We start from the raw sequence: 21,463 nt of genomic DNA on the forward strand, positions 1-21,463 counted from the left end.
TTAAAGTAAGCATCTAATTTATTCACAGCTCTGACTGTGGGTGTAGAGGTTTCTTCTACCAAAAATGGCTAAGGGCACTTCTACACATGTTTAAAAATCCGAAAAAAAAACCTGGATTAAAAGGGGAGGTGGTGGCTAAATGATGTTTGGGGAAAGTGTGGGTGGAATCATGTTAACAGCTGAAAAGTACATGTTTAAAAGGTGCACTTAAAACCCGATTCCTCCCCAAAAAATATGCATCTTTGCATACTTGTATATTCCTGCAGTCATAGAAAACATGTGACTTCAATTCCAAGCCCCGTGTGGACTGCTCCAGCACACATGCATGTTTTAAAAGCTCAAAACAGCTGATCTGGCTGACAAAAATGGTGCCATGGACACACATATGGTTCAAGCTAGCACAGTTGGAAAGTTATTTATGTATTTATTTATTTATTACATATACTTCTATCCCGCCCTTCTCCCTACAAGGGGACTCAGGGCGGCCTTACATAAGCATCTAGTAATGCAATCCACATATACCAATAAATACAATTAAAACACCAAAATCCATTAAAAACATTATCCAGTTTCCACAGTTAGAACAGTGTCCAACCATTCTTTGTTCTAATGTTTATAATATTAAACAGAACTTGAAATTAGAATTGAGTGAAGAGAGAAAATAAGAAATCTGCTTGTATGTACATTAGGATCTCTACATGAGCGCATATGAGATCCAGTGCATCTTGGAGAGAATTTACACACAAAACAACTTCCGCTGGGTGTCCCCTGTCCCCCCTCCATCTTGCGGACTTGTAAAATCTGCTTCAAAGGAAGATGTGTAGACGGCGAAGAAGCATTTCCCAGGACTGACAGTTCTGTGTGTGGACTTGCTGTCAAGTCCCAGGATTTTTTTGCTGCGCTTTTTAAACCCACATTTTGACACTGTCTAGAAGCACCCTAAGAAGGCTTCTTCATTGCTTTTCCTGTTTTAGCTTTGCTTTGCATAACTTGGTATTGCCCATTTTTGGAAGTACAATTTTATATGTTATATTTATTATTTGTATATATATAATGAGGCATTGAATTTTGCCAAAATCTGTAAGCCGCTCTGAGCCCCTTCAGGGTTAGAAGAGCGGGGTATAAATACAGTAAATAAATAAATAAATAAATAAATTCTCACCATTTCAAAGGTCAAACTGGCTGGGCATAATGTGATATAGTCCAACACCTCTGCAAGACACTGCATTGGGAAAGAATGCTTTTAGCTCCTATTTGTTTTTAGTTTGAAGTCTTCAGAGCCAGTGGATTAAATGGTTTCATGTACACAAATGAATAGTATTGGTAGAGATGTGATAAACTGAACATCCACATACTGACAGTGTATGACAGAACAAAAATAAAGTGGGGTGTTTTTTGTTTTTTTGTTTTTTGCCTTCCAAAATTGGCATGTGGATGATCTCTAGAACACTGTGTTCAGGAAGGCAGATAGCTGTGATACAAAGAGCCTTGCCAGTAGTAGTTACTGCACAATGACATATCATTTGGATATTTTGTACTATAAACATAGGGTGAGAAATAACAGCAATAAAATGATTTCTTTTAAATGTTAACACACTTAAATATCTGTCTTCCAAGGCAATAATTGCTTTATAGGGATCATTTTGGCAGATTAATGTGGAACTTTATGGTATATTGCACACAAATGTATATAAAAGGGGCTCCAGCACATTTAAAGAGGTATGTTTATTCAGATTGCACAAGAAAGATCATCTGGAAAACCATGCTGTACCTTCTCCCTCCCAACACTCATTTCTCCGATTCTAAAACATCTTGACTTTTAAAAGTCAGGATATGAAGCATTACAAGTACTATAATGGAATATACATACATATCTAGATCTATGTATTTACATTATGGAATTGCAAAATAATCATACAGAACTATGTAGGTCAGCCATAGAATCTTGGATAGATAGCCCTGCATAAGAAATTTACTTGGGTTTTTTTCTTTATGTAAAAGAAAGGACAAACATTTCTATTTATACAGTTGCTTTGGCACTCTTGTGAGAGCAACTTTTTCTCCCAGACTTTTATTACTCCCCCCCCCCCCCACTGTCAAAGTAATTTGTAAAGATGTATACTCCTCCCCTCTCTTTTTTACTGTTTAAGGGAGCAAGGAACATGTGTTTTGACATCCAAACATATGGCACAGGAAGGCAACGATTTTGGTATCAGAAACAATGCCAAAGTAATCTGCTGGTGGTGTATCTGCTAGTACACCATTAGTAAAAACACGTGAAAATGTCAGTGCAATCCTCTCCTAGTTCTCTGTCGTGGAGGTCCATAATACAACCTCTGCAGCATTTCTCAGTGAAGGATTTGAGGAAATTTTCTGCTCTACTTGGTGAGAGATTAAAAACAATTAATAGTTCCATTGCAGGACCGCGCATCTGACGTGCCCCAGTAGTTTAATAGCACTGAAGATCTCAACTCCCACTTGCTCTCAATATTCTGTACAAAGGAATGGGAAAATATGTTTATATGTTGTGTTTCACTGTTTCAAATAGGTGATCCTTTCAAAGATGATCCATTTGGAAAGATTGGTGAGTTCTAATACTGTTTTTGGTTCTTTTTTCAATAACTCAGAATCAGGGTATTTGAGAAATTTAATGGAGATTGTTAATAACACTTAGGTTAGAAATGGTTCATATGATTAGATGCTAATGAGTAACAAATAAAGTTACCTGTATGAAACCCTCGTTACATTTGACAACCAAAGGGTGCTTGATGAGTGAAATGGAAAATGTCAAACTTTTGTTTAGATAAGGAAATGACCAATTTTCTTACATGGACACACAAAGTTCCTGGAAGCAAAAAAATGTGTGTGTCAGCACCAACAACATTGCCTGTATCTGAAAACTAGTGTGAAAAGAGTTTAAGAAAATAGCCCAGGAATCACATTTCATTCTTTTCAGAAAATTTAAAAATCTGAATGCAGTGGGTTCTCCTCCTGCTCCTCCGGTATATTGAACTATTATTATGAAACCTTGCTGTTGTTCCTTTTGCACGGGACACCTATTTCCTTTCTGTGGGTTTGTGGTGTAGCTATGATTATCTTCTTCATCCTCACTTCCTCAGAAAGAGCAGCTTGACAGTGATTTTTCTTCTCTCCCCACTTCCCTATTCATTTTTAGAAACATTTTGTCTTCTACCCTTTCATATTCACCCTTGAACAAATTAGATAGCTTGTAAGCATTTAAGAGAGAAAGGATAGTGGCAGCAGTAGGCCAGAGTTCATTCCTGCACATTGAACAGCCAGATTACCTTTTAGGTGTATTGTCGAAGGCATTCATGGCCGGAATCACTGGGTTGTTGTAGGTTTTTTCGGGCTATATGGCCATGGTCTAGAGGTATTTTCTCCTGACATTTTGCCTGCATCTATGGCAAGCATCCTCAGAGGTACTGAGGTCTGTTGGAAGTAGGAAAATGGGTTTATATATCTGTGGAATGACCAGGGTGGGACAAAGGACTTTTGTCTGCTGGAGCTAGGTGTGAATGTTTCAACTGAACCCTTTGATTAGCATTTAATGGCTTGGAAGTGCCTGGGGGAATCTTTTTTTTTGTTGTTGTTGAGAGGTGATTTGATGTGCCTGATTGTTTACTCTCTGTTGTTTTGCTGTTGTGATTTTTGAGTTTTTTAATACTGGTAGCCAGATTTTGTTCATTTTCATGGTTTCTTCCTTTCTGTTGAAATTGTCCACATGCTTGAGGATTTCAATGGCTTCTCTACCTAAATAAAATAATAAATAAATAAATAAATAAATAAAGTACCTAATACTTTTTAGGTATTTTCATGTGAATGCACACTCAAGGAAGGCACAGCCCGTTTACCTTGACTAGACTATATATTGCATAAGCTATGCTGGTGTAGGTTGTCATAATTGCAAACTAAATGTAAAAAATCATTTGAGCTGTGCATATTTTATTGTTTCCTTGAGAAATATTTCAAATACTAAATACATATTCAATAACCCAATCTTGGTTTGGTTGTTTTTTCTTAAAGATCCTTTTGGCAGTGATCCTTTCAAAGGCTCAGATCCTTTTGCTGCTGACTGCTTTTTCAAGCAATCGCCCGCAGATCCCTTTGGAAGCGTTGACCCCTTCAATACAACCACCAGCAGCAATAATTCAACAGTAAGTCTTGGAGAAATTACTGTGTTGCAAATCTGACTTTAGATACACAGTGGGCTTTAATAGGAAATGCAATCATAATTATGCCATAATGTCTTATTTCCTGGATTTTTCTGAACCTTTGTATTTTAAAGGCAATCCTATTTAGCGATTGCTCTCTACAGCTGCATTGTCATCATTTTATTAAACTTTGAGGTCAGTTGGGTTGCTAAGCCTCAGACAGCCTGGCTCTCTTAGTATACAATGATTGATTATATGACAATTTGAAGTGAGTATATTAAAGAATAGTATCATGGTACATTTTTGAAAGGTGGATTTCCCTTAGTAAATTGAATCATGTATAAAGTACTTTTACAATTCCAACATTCCAACAATTATTTTTGAGAGCCTCTGGTAGATCTGCTGATGTGCAAGTATCTGAAGTTTTGCCATCCTCTGATCTTTTTGTTTCAATGTAACAGACTTGCAAATACTGATTTGAAAGCATTTTTCCTGAGAAAGTATTTTGGTTACAGCACATGTATTATGCATGCAAGGAGTTCAGGCTTTTTGAACTTTTTCCTATATGCTATTTTACTATGTTTGCTGATGAAAAAGCCTATGGGCCTTCAAAAGCTATATACCAGGGGTCCTCAAACTATGGCCCGGGGGCCGGATGCAGCCCTCCAAGGTCATTTTCCCGGCCCTCACTCAGGGTCAACCTAAGTCTGTAACGACTCAAAAGCACACAACAACAACAACAACAACAATTCTATCTCATCAGCCAAAAGCAGGCCCACATTTCCCATTGAAATATTAATAAATTTATTTTTTTCTAAAAATGTTCTTCATTTTAATTATTGTATTGTTTTTAAGTGGCTTTTGCACTACAAAAATGATATGTGCAGGGTGCATAGGAATTCCTTCATTTTTTCAAATTATAATCCAGCCCTCTGACAGTTTGAGGGACTGTGACCTGGCCCTCTGTTTAAAAAGTTTGAGGACACCTGCTATATACTTTCTACCTTTTAGTTAACCCAATAAAAGTATTATCAAGATGAACCTTGGATGTTGTTTTGTTTTATAGTCGACATGGCTACTGTTATTTAAATTGCTGAAATGAATAATAGTCTGAACAGCTAGATATTGTACTTTTAATGGCTACTGGTCTTTCAAAATCTTTTAAACACAAATTGGTGTAATGATTTCAAGTAAAATCAAATATTTTTTATATGGCAAATGTTGATTATTAAGAATGCTTTGGATAGGACTCTTGAAGAAATTGAGAGAGTCGCCTGAAAATACTGATTCAGAAACACTGATTAGGACACCTGCAATACCGTGTCCAATTCTGGGCACAACAGTTTAAGGGAAATGTTGACAAGCTGGAATTTGACCAGAAAAGGATGACTAAAATGATCAAGGCTCTGGAGAACAAGCCATATGAGGAACAGCTTAAAGAATTGAGCATGTTTAATCTGCAGAAGCGAAGGCTGAGAGGAGATATGATGACAATGCATAACTATGTATAAATATGTGAGGGGAAGTCATAGGGAGGAGAGAGCAGGCTTGTTTTCTTCTGAACAGGGGCACAGACAGCAAAACAATCAGAATGGAGGACACCTGGCTCGACAGCATTACATGTAAAAAAAATCTTGGTGCCCTTGTGGACAACAAGTTAACCACGAGCCGTGTGATGCAGCAGCTAAAAAAGGCAAAGGGATTTTGGTCTGCATAAATAGTATAGTGTCCAGATCCAGGGAAGTCATGCTACCCCTCTATTCTTCCTTGGTCAGATCACACCTGGAATACTGTGTCCAGTTCTGGGCACTGCAGTTGAAGGGAGATGTTAACAAGCTGGAAGGTGTCCAGAGGAGGGTGACTCAAAAGATCAAGGGTCTGGAGAACAATCCCTATGAGGAGTGACTTAAAGAGCTGAGCATGTTTATCCTGCAGAAGAGAAGGCTGAGGGGAGATATGATGGCCACGTGTAAAGATGTGAGGGGAAGTCATAGGGAGGAGGGAGCAAGCTTGCTTTCTGCTGCCCTGGAGACTAGAATGTGGAACAATGACTTCAAACTACAGGAAAGGAGATTCCACCTGAACATGAGGAAGAACTTCCTGACTGTGAGAGCTGTTCAGCAGTGTGACTCTCTGCCCCGGAGTGTGGTGGAGGCTCCTTATTTGGAGGCTTTTAAACAGAGGCTGGATGGCCATCTGTCGGGGGTGCTTTGAATGCAATTTTCCTGTTTCTTGGCAGGGGGTTGGACTGGATGGCCCATGAGGTCTCTTCCAACTCTATGATTCTATTCTATGTTGAAATTATGCTAAGGTTTTGATAGGCTGCAGCAAAAAACTTGAACTTTTAAACTTTTTTACAGATTGAACCAGTGAAGCATAATGATCCTTTTGCCCCCGGAGGAACTGCTGTTACTATATCAAGTGACCCAGGTAAGGAATTGCAAGAATCCCCAAACTATACACATACGAATTTAATTAATTACATGCAAATCTTAGTGTTGCATGGATCATTAAGATCTAAATATATTTCATCAAATTTGTAACACACATAAATGTTCAGTTGTCCTTAATATCCTATTTTTCCCAACAAGCAATGCATAATGCTTTTGGTACATAATGTAGGAAATGTCCTTGCTTTATAAATACAGTATGGAGGCGATCAGAGCTGTTACAAATATAATCTTGACCACTTTTAATCACGTTAATCGTTCTTTCTGTAGATAGGATTATTATGGTTAATTCAAAAGTTAGGACATCTTACTTTCTTGGAGAACAACTCCCTTGATCCTCCAGTCATCATGGGAGTCTAGGAACTGTAGTCTTTTTTTAAAAAGTCTTTAAAAATAACTTTTCAAATATATTGTTATTTGTGACCTAAGCTGGGATTTAGCATTAGCTTCATGGTCTGATTACAGTTTTAAGATAGTTAAATATGTTAACTGGGTTAATTGTGAATAGAATTAATATACCTATGCATAATAAGTAAACATATTTAAAGGCAGGATTAAAATCTACGATCTTTCAATTACTCTCAATTGGCTTAAATATAATCGAAAAATCAGCAGTGTTAAATCACTGCTTATGAAAAATGCTTATGAAAAATGAAAGGGACTGATTGCTGCCATTTCTTCATTGCATAGTGAGGTAGTTAAATAATGACTGTGAAATATTTCTTCACTTCCACATGCAGAAATATCTCAATGGATAAGACATAATTAAGGCCATTATTCTGTCTCTTGGGGAACATGCAGAGAATTAAAGTAATTAATTGAATCTAAGTTGAATAGAGTAGCACAACATATATAAAATCATATTTCTCAGTTCTTTTGAGTGTGGCTTGATACCTAGTTTGAAGACAGAAATAGTTTTCGTAACTCACTGGATGACCTTTGTGTGAAGATATTGGAGTCTCAACAGCTTTTGTCATTCTTCTGACCTGTTTCAGAATTAGGTCAGAGTATTGGCATTTAACTTTCTCAGAACTGGGTGGTGGGAAAGGAGTCTCCCAGTTTTTTTAATAGCCATTTGACGCCATTGAATTGGGTGCTGTTGACGTGCTGATGCTAAGCAGTTTCTTATTAATTAAATATTCAGAATAGGTATTTTTGTCTTTAACTAGTATTTACATATTTTGATCAAGTAAATGAGATTGAATAGGTTAAAACTGAATCTAGACCACTCAGCAATTATACTATGGAGCCCCCGGTGATGCAGTGGGTTAAACCCTTGTTGACAGCAGGACTGCTGACTGACAGGTCAGCAGTTCGAATCCAGGGAGATTGGATTGAGCTTCCTCTATCAGCTCCAGCTCCCCATGCGGGAACATGAGAGAAGCCTCCCACAAGGATGGTAAAACATCAAACATCCGGGCGTCCCCTGGGCAACATCCTTGCAGACAGCCAGTTCTCTCACACCAATTTCTCAAGTCGCTCATAACACGAAAAAAAGAAAGCAATGATACTGAGATAATTCCTTGTTGCCCTGCAGGATTTTACATTTGCTTCATCAAATGAGAGCAATAAATTTTTAGGAACTATCAACAGCAGGTGTAATGGCTTCAGTTATTAGCCATATATATGTGTGTGTTACTTTTGTTGAAATGTCATTTAAAATTGTGGCTAAATCCCTTCCATGTACTTTTCAAGTTGCTATGAGAATCCTGTGGGAATACTTCCCATTTACTGCTATTTAATAACTTTGCATGCTGCTCTGAGGAAGAAAGACTTGTCTTTCATGTAGAAAGTGAGGAGGACCATGTAAGATCTCCAGCCAGTAAAGCACTGTATAACTACCACCAGCCCTAGCTTAACATAGCCAAAAGGAAGGGAAGATGGAAGTTGGCGGTTTGAATCTGGAGAGCGGGTTGAGCTTCTGCTGTCAGCCCCAGCTACTGCCAAACTAACAGTTCAAAAACATGCAAATGTGAATAGATCAATAGGTACCGCTTCTGCAGAAAGGTAACAGTGCTCCATGTAGTCATGCTGGCCACATGACCTTGGAGGTGTCTATGGACAACACCAACTCTTTGGCTTAGAAATGAGATGAGCATCACCCCAGAGTCAGACATGACTAGACTTAATGTCAGGGGAAACCTTTACCTTTACTTACAGAAACACTCAGCTTTAATATTTTAAAATACCTATTAGGTTAGTAAGAGGTTTCAACAATAGGTTAAAATAAAGTTTTCCCCTGTTTTAAGTTAGGTAGAACAGACCGAGATATAGCTACAAAAGGAATTAGGTAGCTTTACTCAATAAGAGCTTTGTTTTGGATATCATACCTTCACAATTAATCTGCTAAATTGGGTCTTCTCATCAGTTCTTTGATTTTAGTGTATTAATCTCTGGACTTCTGCAGTCATTTGGATTGAATTGCAGAAGGAACCTGAAATATATTTCAATTTAATTTCATGCTATTAAGTACCTTTAAGATGAATGAGCATTAGGCCTATCCATGTAGGATTCAAAAGGTAGAGCAAATAATTGACATGTATCTTACAATGGTTTTGCTAGAATGAGAATTCAACATTCTCTCCTCTTCTGTCTGCTCTCTTCTTTTAGCCACAGATCCCTTTGCCTCTCTGTTTGGAAATGAATCTTTCGGAAGTGGATTTGCTGACTTCAGCACATTGTCAAAGGTAATTTGAAATGATTTAATGACTGTGGGAAAAGCATAAAATTGCAGCATTGCAGACACTAAATTTATTAGAGCACAGATCAGAATTTTTGGTAATTTTGACTATAAATCAACAAGTTTACATCCCTGATTAATTCCTCTATTTGAGTTAATGTAAGTCTCATTAGATGAGGGATTGCTTGTTTTGTGAATTGCTGTGAAAGCAGTACAGTTAATATAAAACTAAACTACCATGACTAAAGGCCAGAAATGAGCCAAATATAGCCAATGGTTTACATATCTCCTCCCCATCATGGTACATGGAGGGCGGGTAGACTTGCACTTATAGCAGGGATGTGTTTACACTGCTTTCCAAAGAATTTTTTTTCTGCATCCTACTTAATTGAGTATCACATTGGTTCTGGAGTAGATGTTCCAAGACAGATGTGCAGATGTCTCTTAGGCAGTTCTTCAGACATCTTGGGTTTGATAAAGTTTAGGATCCAGACCATTACTCTACAAACTGTGGGTTGGGGTGAGCTCCTGCTGTCCGCCTACCTAGCAGTTCAAAAACAACTAATGTGAGTAGATAAATAGGTACCGCCTTGGCAACAAGGTAAAAGCCGCCCTGCACCCATGCTGGCAAAACATGACCAGGAGGGACAACAGGCTCCTTGGCATGGAAAATGGATCAAGAGCACCTCCCCATGGCCAGAATTGAGCATTGCTTCCAGACGCCGGAGATGGGAAGGGAAACCTTTGCCTTTGTTTGTATATTGTATGTCATTGTTCACTGTACAAAAGGCATTGAATGTTTGCTTATATATGTGTATACTGTAATCCACTCTGAGTCCCCTCAGGGATATAGAGCAGAATGTAAATAAAGTGTATTATTATTATTATTATTATTATTATTATTATTAATTGCAGCACCTGTTAATACTGTATTTCATTGCACAATAGTCACACTTTTAACAAAAGGGAGATGCAACTATAATGTGATAAAAAAATTATTAACTCTGAAATGGAGCCCTTTAGAGGAAGCAGTTTTAATCCAATCCAAGAGCTGCGGTGGCGCAATAAGTTAAACACTTATGCTGGCTGAACTGCTCACTGGCAGGTCAGCAGTTTGAATCCGCGAGATGGGGTGAGTTCCCGTCTGTCAGCTCCAGCTTCCCACATGGGGACATGAGAGAAGCCTCTCACAGGATGATAACACATCCAGGCATCCCCTGGGCAACAGCAGACGGCCAATTCTCTCACATCAGAAGGTACTTGCAGTTTCTCGAGTTGCTTCTGACATGATAAAAAAGTCTTTGATTTGAAAAAGAACTAGTAGAGACTTTTGTAGAGGAAACAGTAGTTTTCAATCAAAAGTGAACAATGATGGTAATACACAAAATCACATATTTGTCATCTTTTTAATTTTTTTAAGGCAAACAACGATGATCCCTTTAGTTCCTCGTCAGCCATCTCTGTCAACAGTGTTGTCATAACCAAAAATGTGTTTGAGGAGCCTCCAGTCAAAACTGAAGATGTTCCCCCTGCCTTGCCTCCCAAAGTTGGAACACCCACCAGACCTTGCCCTCCTCCACCTGGTAAGGAGCTGAATAATAATAATAATAATAATAATAATATAATAGTTTTATTTCTTGCCCGCCTCTTCTCATGGAAGAATAAGATATAATTATAGCTGTAAGATGAGTATTTTTTATTGAAATAATTAGTGATTTTATTCTAATTGCAAACGAATTGTTATAGGAATTATTTCTAGTAAAATTTAATGTAACTCTTCCTAACAAATGCATGTTTGGACCCACAAAATGTGGAGGAATAAGTGATTTTAAAGTTGCATGTGAATATTGCCAGAATTTTTTAAAAAAATAATTCAAAACCTGAAGAAAAACGTATGTCTAGGAAATCACACTGATTGACCTGTGACATTAGTTAAGGTTTATTTATTGGATTGATTGATTGTTTTGCCAGATAATAAGATGGTATGTTTTAAGTACTGTTGCACACTGGCTAAATATTTTCTGCCACATTTATAATCATGCTAAAGTGATTATTTTGATATAGGAAAAAGACCTATCAACAAATTGGAGTCTTCCGATTCCTTTAAACTGAATGATCCTTTCCAGCCCTTCCCAGGCTGTGATGTTCCCAAAGAACAGGAAGCCGACCCATTTGCTCCCACTGGTGTGTGCAAAGAAATGGACACCAGCAATTTTGCTAATTTCAGTGCTGTAAGTAAACAGGATGGGGAGGCATCCAGTTAACATTTATGACTATGTGGTAAAGAACAGTAAACATCTCTATAAACTTCTCAGGCTCAAAGAAAGCCAAATGGGTTCCATACAGCAAAGTAATGATATATCAAATCCTAATACAGGTTATGCCTCTCTTAAAGAATATATGATCACATATGTGAGGGTCAAATTCAGGCAGTTAGTCATATTAATGTTTTATTTAGCTTTACATGAATAATGGCTGTCTGAAAGATTCTTGGTCTTTTGCATGAAGCTATAATTGCATATTAGGCCTCAGGGTTTTAATGCGTCTAAATCAAGCTGCAGTACATAGTTTATTCCCAATGCGTATGTTAATGCTAGAGTTAAGCAGTTAGAAAATAAACAGCATAGATCTTTAATCCCTAACAGAACTCATAAATATAAATTGATACTGTGACAAGGAAATCTTGTCCCCAAGCTCCTTCTTGGCAATCAGCCATTGAGCAAAGCTCGGTTGGTGCTTCTGCAGGAAGATAAATCAGGAGAAGGATACCAGCCTCAAGCATGGCTTTGCAGGCTGAATATTCCCAAAAACTGGAAAATGTCTTCTTGGTTTAAAGCTCCAAGAATCCCCCAATTAGCATGGCTAATGGCTGTTCCCAGTGAGTATATTTTCTACCATCTGGGAATTCTTATGGACATGAACAATAGAGGGAGTGGAGAGCATTGGTTGCAAGACAAGTCAAGCTTTGCTTTGCTTTACTTTGCAGATTGACTCATAGGATTGAACAGGCTGGCTGCAAGTTATTAGTAAAGGAAGGCAAGAGATTAAAAACGTAATGGCCAAGAGAGCTTTTAAGAGCGGGCACAGAGTCGTCCCCTCAACAAAACACCTCAAGCTTCTTGTTAATGTTACCACAGACACCTAAGTAAGACAGGAGATGTATTTCTCCCAAGAAATATGGAATAGAACCAATATCCATGGAGCCAAACCATTGCTTTTTATACTTAAAAAAAGCAATGGTTTGTGTCAGGCTGTGAGAATGTGCCCAGCAATGTGAGCATATATACTTTGATGTGTTCATGCCACTCTTCATTTTTGTCCCGGTTGCCTGCCGTTCTTAGGCAGCCCAGTGTTTAACAGTCAAATAGGGCAGTTACAGAATAATGAAAGAGGATATAACTATCAGGCATATAAAGTAAGCAGCTAAGAAGTAGATGCTAATCAGCTGCTATCATCCAGTAGCAGATGAAAACAATCAACTTAACAGTCTAAAGTCCTGTCTAAACAAAAGTCTTTGTCAGGCAGTGGAGAGCCATCAAGCGACAGGATAAAAGAGGTTTTGCAAGGAAAGCAACTCCAGAACATTGGCACAGCCACTGAGTCATGCATCCCAGCATAGGCTTGATTCAGAAAGGAACTACTCCTGAAAATCTTAATACACAAGGAGGCTCATTTGGTCCTTGAGATAATGAGGTTTCATGCAGTGCGGGGTATAACTCGCACTTTGAATTCTGCCTCTGAACAAACTTGTAGCCAGCAACCAGCTGTGTTCAGCAATCTGTTGCAGCATTCTGAATCATCTGTTTCCAAACAGTTGGCAAAGGCATCCCCATATATAGGGCATATTATAGTCATCGCATTGAGGTGGGTCCCCGTTGCCTTATATATGTGATATTTTACAGAACGGATGCACTTTGTGCACCATCATCAGCCTCATCATAAAAAGACACCATCCGTCTACTGAGATCTGAGACGGTAGAGTGTAGTTATGCAATCTTTCCTGTTTTAGATATATTTACCCATCCAGAACTGAAGTATGTTTAAATCCTGCTGTAGGTTATGATGGTGGGTAGTTCAGGATGCTTCTTATTATGTTCAGTGTCATTTATTTAAAATACTTTCTTTAAAAGAGGTGTTTTGGATTTCAGCAAACATGCCACATATAGGGGGATTATGGAAGATATAGTCTGAACATATCTGGATATGGTTCCTCACCACTCCTGAGGGGCCAAAATAGTAATAATCTATTTTTCTGCTCTGCTGCTGCTGTTAATTTTGTAAGAATTTCTTTAAACAAAATTTGTCATCCTGATCCTTGGTGATATTGAATAAAATGTCTTTTAACAATAGGATATGAGTTTTTATTATTTTCTTAACAATCTTCTTGCTGATTAACATGAATTATGGCTATGCCAAATGCCCAGTAGCCAGTCTCTTTTGATGGACATGTATTTAAAACAATAACAAAAAACAAACAAGGTAAGCTAGATGTGCATTTTGAATCTGCCTTAGAAGGCCAGGGGAAAGAAAGCAATTACTTTTCTGTGTTGTTGAAGGTTTTCATGGCCGGAATCACAGGGTTACTGTGAGTTTTCTGGGTTGCATGGCCATGTTCCAGAAGCATTCTCTCCTGACGTTTCGTCCACAAGCATGTAGATAATTTCAACAGAAAGGAGAAAACTATGAAAATGAACAAAATCTCACTAGCATTATTTAAAAAAACTCTAAAATTAGGAAAGTAAACAAAGTATTCCCCTGTTTTTTTAGGGGAATTCCAGAAAATAATCAATCAGGACCAACTAACACCTCCCAACAAAGGATCTCCCAGGCAGCAACCAGCCAGGCTTTGAAGTGGCAAGGCCATTAATCAAGGTGGCCAATTACTACATTAACACTTGCCTCAAACAGACAAGAGTTCTTTCTCCCACCCTGGACATTCCACAGATATATAACCTTCACTTGCCTATTTTCCAACAGACCCCACAACCTCTGAGGATGTCTGCCATAGATGTGGGCGAAATATCAGGAGAGAATGCTTCTGGAACATGGCCTGCAGCCCGGAAAACTCATAGCAACCCAATTATTTTTCTTCTCTTGATTTGAAAAAAAAAGCGAAATAATGACCCAGATAAATTTACATATATCAATTGTGAAACCCACTTCCATCCTAAGTAATGCTAGCAGTAATTTGAACCAGCTCAAACAATCTCGGTTAAACCACTGAACTCTAATCTGTTGTTCATATTAGCAAATCTCTGACTTCCTTTTTTAGTACCCTACTGAAGAAGATATGATTGAATGGGCAAAAAGAGAAAGCGAGAGAGAGGAGAAAGAGCGACTTGCCAGATTAAAACAACAAGAACAAGAAGACTTAGAACTAGCAATTGCACTCAGTAAATCTGAGATTTCGGAAGCATGAAAATTTCCTCAACCATTAATCCCTTTCCCTGGATCACTAAGCTATATGTAAAGCTAATCAAAAGATAGATATACACAGGGAAATACAAAAAGGCTTTAAATTCCTGCAAATGTGATTTTTGGGCAATTTCTTTGCAATTTGTTTCTCATCTTCACTTGTCTGATTACTCTTTAATGTAACACGCTCCCATTTCTCTTGATTTTGGAAACGTTCTTTGATATAAACATCGCACCCAAATAGTTTCTTTTAAAACAGAAAGATATCTTTCTACTTAAAGCTGGGAGTAATAAGCCACAGTAATCTGTTCTTGTAAGGTCTCCAATGGCAATTATATCTCATGCCCTAATCCCTCGGCATTCATATATAATATTGAAAAAAGTACAGGGGTGTGTGATACATGTAACACATGAACTGTGTAACCATGGTTTATGCAGGTGGCTAGATCAGGTGTTACTTAGCTTTCTTTTAAAAATCATTACGAGGCTTGATTCCCTGTTGTTGTTTTTCTGAAGGGTTGTTTTTTTTCCAGTTTATATAATACTGAACTATTTTTGTTCTCCCAGATGGTTTTAGACTGCAAACATGTTCACCCAAAAGCAAAGCTGGCCATGTAGCTAACCAAACCATAGTTTTACATCCATACACACCCCTTCCTGGCTTGGAAATATTCAGGTAGCCAAGCACTGCTGTAATAATCCAATCTTCATAGATGTTGAATCCTGTCGTAATGTTCTACGGAAATGATGGCAATTGTTATTGGGCATATGGTGTGCTTTTTGTGCCTGTTGTTTTCCTTTAATGATGGTTCTGCTGCTTGCCTAAGTAACAAATAAGAGTGTCTTGGGTTCCATATGCAATAAGCATCGTCTGAAACATTCAACTGCCCATTTGCCTATCCATTGGATTTTAAAAATACGAGACTCAGGATTTTTCCTGGAGGTTCAGTAAGATTAAGTGTTTGACCAAGCTTACTTACTGACAGAGTTTCAAATGCCCCACTGCTAATTGAGCCAGTTTCTTTCTGTGGAAAATGCAACTGAACGGGCATGTTGATAGCTGAGTTGGATCTAGAGTAGCAAATATATACTGCATAAAGGCATAGGTTACAACAGTCGGTTGTTGTTATGTATAATTTATTGAATGCCAACTGAGAGTTGCACCTTAAACTGAGATACCCTTTTATTGTCACTGAGTCAAAGTCAGATTGGATATTAATGAAAGTTCCTTGTTTCCTATTCCAGGAATGGGAATGTGTAGTCTGCCAGATGCTGGAGTGCAGATCCCAGCAACCCTACCCAGTAATGCCAATGGTGAGGAATGCTGGGAGGTGCAGTCGAGCAGCACCTGGGGCACGGCACAATTCCCAGTCCTGGTCTATTCTGCACAAAATCGTCTGTCCTGCAGAGTTTATTCCAAGTGGTTCCTTTTCCATCTTCAGTACCCTCACAGTTAGGCTATAGTTTTACAAAACTGGTAGGCTTTTTACAAAACCTGTGGTATTTGAGCCTGAAATGCTTTTTAAATGATTTATATTGTTATTATTCATAATCATCAGTGTCAGGCTGAATTCTTTCCAGTTTTACCTGTGGATGCTGCTGGAAGAGTCTTTTGAAAAAAGTTAATTCTTCTCTGAATTTTTCTGCAAATTTTTTGAGACTTCTTCCAAGAGGCCTTTTTCCTTTTGCACTGGGAAATAAGCATTTGAAAACACCTAATAAAAAAGTAACTTAGAAAACATCTTGCAAATATTACTATCATAATTTATCTACAGAAACTTTGTAATAACATTAATAGTGCATATGTTTAACTGGACTACATAGATTTCTTATTTTTTTCTGTTAAAGGTATACTCAGTGGACCAATACAATATCAGTGTATATATAATATATATATTCAAGCTTTCCTGTATAGGATTGGAAGTTCTGAGTCACTTGATGTTACATTTCATGTTACTGACTGATTACAGAACCTTTACTCGAAGGCTTCCAAATAAACCACTGCTGTGACAGCTTCCATGGCATTACTGTTAAACTTTTAAATGGCTTTTAAGAGTTTGTTCAGGTGGAATTAGCCTGTATTTATAGACCTTTGTTTTAAAATTCTAAAAAAATAGCCTGTAATTATGAATAAAACAGTTTAAGTATATGAGGCTGCATTTCCTTTTTTCTCTTTCATTTGCAACAAAAGAGTAAAATATTTTGTGAAGCATGCCAATGTTTCACACCATGCTGAAATTCTGTTGTGTTAGACCAGAGCTTTCCAAACTGGGTGGCCATCCAGCCTCTGTTTAAAAACCTCCAGAGAGGTGTAATTACTACAGAAGTGGAGTTTTGTTAAGTGTAGGTACTGTTATAAATTTTATAATTTGCAGAATTTGTTGATTGAGTTGCAGTAATTATCACTTGATAAGTTTCTAATTGAGGAAAGAAAATCTGTTGGCCATGATATTTGTGTTGAACCACATGGAGCAGCTGCAGAGGAAACGACCCAAGAACCAACCAACTAGGATGTAAGAATTTCCAAACCTCATTTATACATTAAAGATATGAAACCTACATATAATGTATATTTTATATTAAATATTATATATATTCAGTTTACTAGTAACATTGAATGAACGTATTGCAAAAAGATGGATGTCTAAAACATGTGTCACAACATGAACAATTTGGAAAGCTCTGTATTAGTCCTAATGCTCAAACATCTTAGACCTAATGCTCAAACAAGAGATATGTATTGTATGTATTGAATGGCATCGAATTGTGCTTTTATGTGCGTCCTTCGGGATAAGAAGGGTGGAATATAAATATGGCAAATAAGTATCTGAGATTGCATCGTGCCCCTTCTACACTGCTGTATAATCCAGATTATCAAAGCAGATAATCCACTTTATCTATTTTGAATTGGATTATATGGGTCTACACTGCCATATAATTCAATTCAAAGCAGATAATCTGGATTTGATATGGCAGTGTAGATGGAGCCTCAGTAAGAAGTTCTTGATTCACCCGCTGTTTCAGAGAGCTGAGAGTGCTCTACTGCTTCCTGTGATCAAAACTAGAGAGAGAGAAATCAGACCTAAAATCCAAAATTGTTACCGTACATGTTTTTTGTATGCATTTATAGTGCATGCTCGTGCTTTTTGGTACATCAGTGATTCAAATTGTAATAATTATACCAGGAACATTTTAAATTGCAAAATCTTTCTGCCATTTCTGACGTGGTCTGTATATCTTTATGTTGTTTCCCTGCTTCTAAACTTCCTAGAACATTCCACTTTTCAGAAATGAGTTGGTACACAACATCTCATGAAAATGGCCTGGTTCTAATATTTGGAAAGGCTTTGCTGGCCTATAGGTTAAACTGTAGTAATGAGCCCCTTCTTGGGTCCATTAAAAAGAAAATAAAGGAGATTACTCCAGGTGTTTTGGACTTCAACTCCCACAATTCCTAACAGCCGGCCTCCGTGGAGAAGCAAAGTCTTCACAGACCTGGCAGCACAAAAAAAGCACCCCAGGTACTTCTATGGAGAGACACCAGTGGGGTGGGTTTTGCACCTGTTTCAAGATTGCACCCTGGTTCAGTCACCTGAGGCCTGCTTTTTCATACTTGAACAGCAGGTGAAGTGTTACTTAGTATGTTGATTGAGTAAGTCACTCACCTGTTGAGTCATGTAATTCTTGCAGGCATCTCATTCTGCCTGCTTGAGCTTCCCTGCTGATCACACTAGGTAACATGATTTTCGTTCCTGGGTTATAAATGTCATTTCCTAATTGGGTCTATTATAAAAACATGGGAAAGTTTGTTCAACTGCAAAGAAAAATTGTTTTTGCCAGAGGAACATCCGGCAGCACATTTTGCTATAGTTTTTCAATTATTATCTCATAGAGTCTCAACCAATTCAGTATAGTTTGTGGCAGCCATTAAAACTAAGTTTCTGGAGTATAACCACTACTTTCAAAGTAAGTACCACACGAACTGAATGATACTTTCAAACCAGGAGCAGAAAACTTTTCAAATTTTGTTACATAGTGTTGTCAGCTGCCTTCAATAATATAGAGGGGCAGTATACAGAGGGCTGTTGGTGTTCTCTGGGGTTGGTTCTAGGCCTGCCACCCACCCCGCTCCCTTTTGGACACATAAACCAATTGTTGATGTTTTGATGACGATGTTTTTTTGGTTATTGCTAGATTGATTTTAGATTGTATCTTGTAATTTGCACCCTGTCCTTTAAATGTTGTACACCTCTATGAGTCGCCCCCGGGCTGAGAACAGCGGTATATAAGCACAGTAAATCAAATAAATAAATAAATAAATACACATACACGCGTGTGCATGCACACACACACACATCTATACAGTGGTGTAGTACAGTGATCCTCAAACTTTTAAAGCAGAGAACTGGGTCAAAGTCCCTCACACTTTTATTAACCTTTTATTCATCTTGTTTCAATAAACTCATTTGGTTATCTTTTCACCTTGCCTAAAGTGCCTCTGTCTGCTAAGACTCTTAATCTTAACAGAAGGTATCAGATAGCCCCCGAGTAAAGCCAAATATAATTTCCACAAAGGCTCGGGCATGCCATCACGCCTAAAGAAGGGGCCTGATGACCTAACATGCACACTTCTTAAATGCACTGAAAAAAATTGAAAGAACAATACAATATCTAAAACGCAGGACAGTTTTAATTAACATAAAATTACCAGTATTTCAATGGGAAATATGGGCCTGCTTTTGAGTTTTGGGAGACTCAAGTTAATTAGGATTGTTGTTGTGTGCCTTCAAGTTGTTTCAGATATAGGATGGCCCTAAGTCTAAAGTGACAGTTTCCATCCCATTATAACTCTCCATCTTGACAATCATCAACTCATCAGCCATCTCTGTCTTGACAAGAAGTTCTCCATCCTGTTGTCAGTCTCCTTTTCAACACTGCAACAAATTGTTCATTTCCATCTTGACTGACATTTCTGTCACATCAATAGTCTTCATTCTGTTGGCAGTCACTCTCCCAATGACAGACATGGGCTACTCACTTTTGCCTTGCTCAATATGATTGCATTGCTCAGTGTAGTTTTGATTGTACTGTTGGGGTTGACTGGCCTTACCTACATTTCACTGGGACATACCGTTCCTTTTTTGCGTAGGTAGTGTCAATCAAAACATTGTCCTGCCTGCATTTATGTGAAAGCAGATTTTGCTATTGGAACGACCCTTTCATTCCTTTGGCATCAGTATCCAGGGAACTGAAGGTTTAAGCAAGAAGCATGTGGGTATGGCATGCAGGAAACAAAAAGTGTTACCATCAAAACACTTATCTTAGAAGTCTGGAAAGTTCTGAATGATGCATGCTGTAGGTGCAGGTGACTCGTTTGTGTGAGTTCACATATGACCTTTCAAACAATTACAGCTACAGGAAAGCAATCTATCCATCCTACAAACCTGAAGTTTCTCACTTTTTACTATGCTGAAGATTATTGTTTATCATAATGTTTTTGTGGGTTTTAGGGTGTGATACACAAATGCACACTCAAACAAATTTGAGTGAGAAAACTTTGTCAAAGCAACTTGTACACATTTCACATTTTAAATGATGAGAACACAGAGTGAGAAGTGGGACATGTCTTATTTTCCATATGTTAAGTCTGCATTTTAGATAGAAGGTTATTTGCACTCTATTAATATCAGGTGGAGACTGGAATCCCTTGACAGCCTGCAAATGTTGCCAGCAAGTAGTTTTCCAAGCTCCCCACTGCTGTGTGTTTTGAGTGGGAAATAGTGTCAAGAATGTGCAAAATGCTCCTGTGTGTAAACATCTGAGCTAGGACATTGAATGTAAAATTTCTCTAAAATAATTCCTTAAAAGAAATTGCTAAACATAAAAGTCTGACATGCGGCCAAAGTATGTGTCAGTTTCAGTTACTGTAACTACCATTAACCGTCTTCAATTATACCTAAAAGGCCTTTTATTTATATTTCTTGAAGGTGTGATCGGAGGTGAACCCCCTCCCCCCCTTCCAGGGCTCTGTAAAAGATAGTTTTGCAAAGGACACCAGGCTGAATTGATCCCATAATCCCCTATCTCTCCTCTTGTTTTTATGAATGGACTCAGACTACTCAGTGCTTCCCTGAACTTCCATGCACCCCCCCTCCCAATGAACTTTTATGAGTTCTTACGAACCTTCATGAACTTTATAGGAACTTTTATAAACTCTTGCCAAACTTTATGAACTTTTATGGACTTCTGGGGGGGGGGGGCTGACGTGACTTCCCCTTAGACCCTGAATGATTCCTCCTTTTTCTATGAACTCTGTGTATGCTCCCTTGCCCCATTCCTCATTCCCTATATGTATGTCTATATCAGAAAATATGAAGGAAAGCAGCCTTTTCATGAACCAGCAACTCATGGCTCTTGGAGTTTCCAAACTTCCTGAGCTGATAATTCCCTAACAAAGGATTTCACCAAGCCCACTTGCATGGACAATAAGTAAATGACTGGACCTCGGAGTTCTAATAGCCATGCCACCTGGAATGATGGGGTCTGTGGATACTTTGGATCACCCAACACAAAGGACATCTCTCCATCTGCGAGGAGATTTGTCATCCACCTCCCTGCTGTGCCACACCTGGATCTCTGAAACCCAACTCTGCTTCATCAATGAACTCTATATTGTAGTATAGTAAGACAAAAAGGACCAGGCCTCTCGGGGCTAGATAAGAATGTTAATTAAAGGAATCAAACAA

At 38.2% G+C, this 21,463-nt stretch overlaps 1 protein-coding gene across 2 annotated transcripts in view; it reads left to right on the top strand.

Moving 5' to 3' along the window:
- EPS15 (epidermal growth factor receptor pathway substrate 15) overlaps positions 1 to 16,866 on the top strand; it is a 71,463-nt gene extending 54,597 nt beyond the window's left edge. Inside the window, exons 19-25 of one of the 2 annotated variants that reach the window (XM_060773489.2) lie at positions 2,549 to 2,584; positions 4,045 to 4,175; positions 6,533 to 6,602; positions 9,233 to 9,309; positions 10,723 to 10,885; positions 11,367 to 11,533; positions 14,575 to 16,866. In XM_060773489.2, coding sequence (XP_060629472.2) covers positions 2,549 to 2,584; positions 4,045 to 4,175; positions 6,533 to 6,602; positions 9,233 to 9,309; positions 10,723 to 10,885; positions 11,367 to 11,533; positions 14,575 to 14,721 — 791 coding nt within the window. In that variant the 3' untranslated portion in view covers positions 14,722 to 16,866. The remainder of the gene's footprint in view (positions 1 to 2,548; positions 2,585 to 4,044; positions 4,176 to 6,532; positions 6,603 to 9,232; positions 9,310 to 10,722; positions 10,886 to 11,366; positions 11,534 to 14,574) is intronic. The other variant, XM_060773490.2, reaches the window with a different exon arrangement.
- Positions 16,867 to 21,463: the final 4,597 nt, after the last annotated feature.

This window comes from Anolis sagrei, chromosome 4 (assembly GCF_037176765.1).
Source record: "Anolis sagrei isolate rAnoSag1 chromosome 4, rAnoSag1.mat, whole genome shotgun sequence".
Taxonomy (NCBI): domain Eukaryota; kingdom Metazoa; phylum Chordata; class Lepidosauria; order Squamata; family Dactyloidae; genus Anolis; species Anolis sagrei.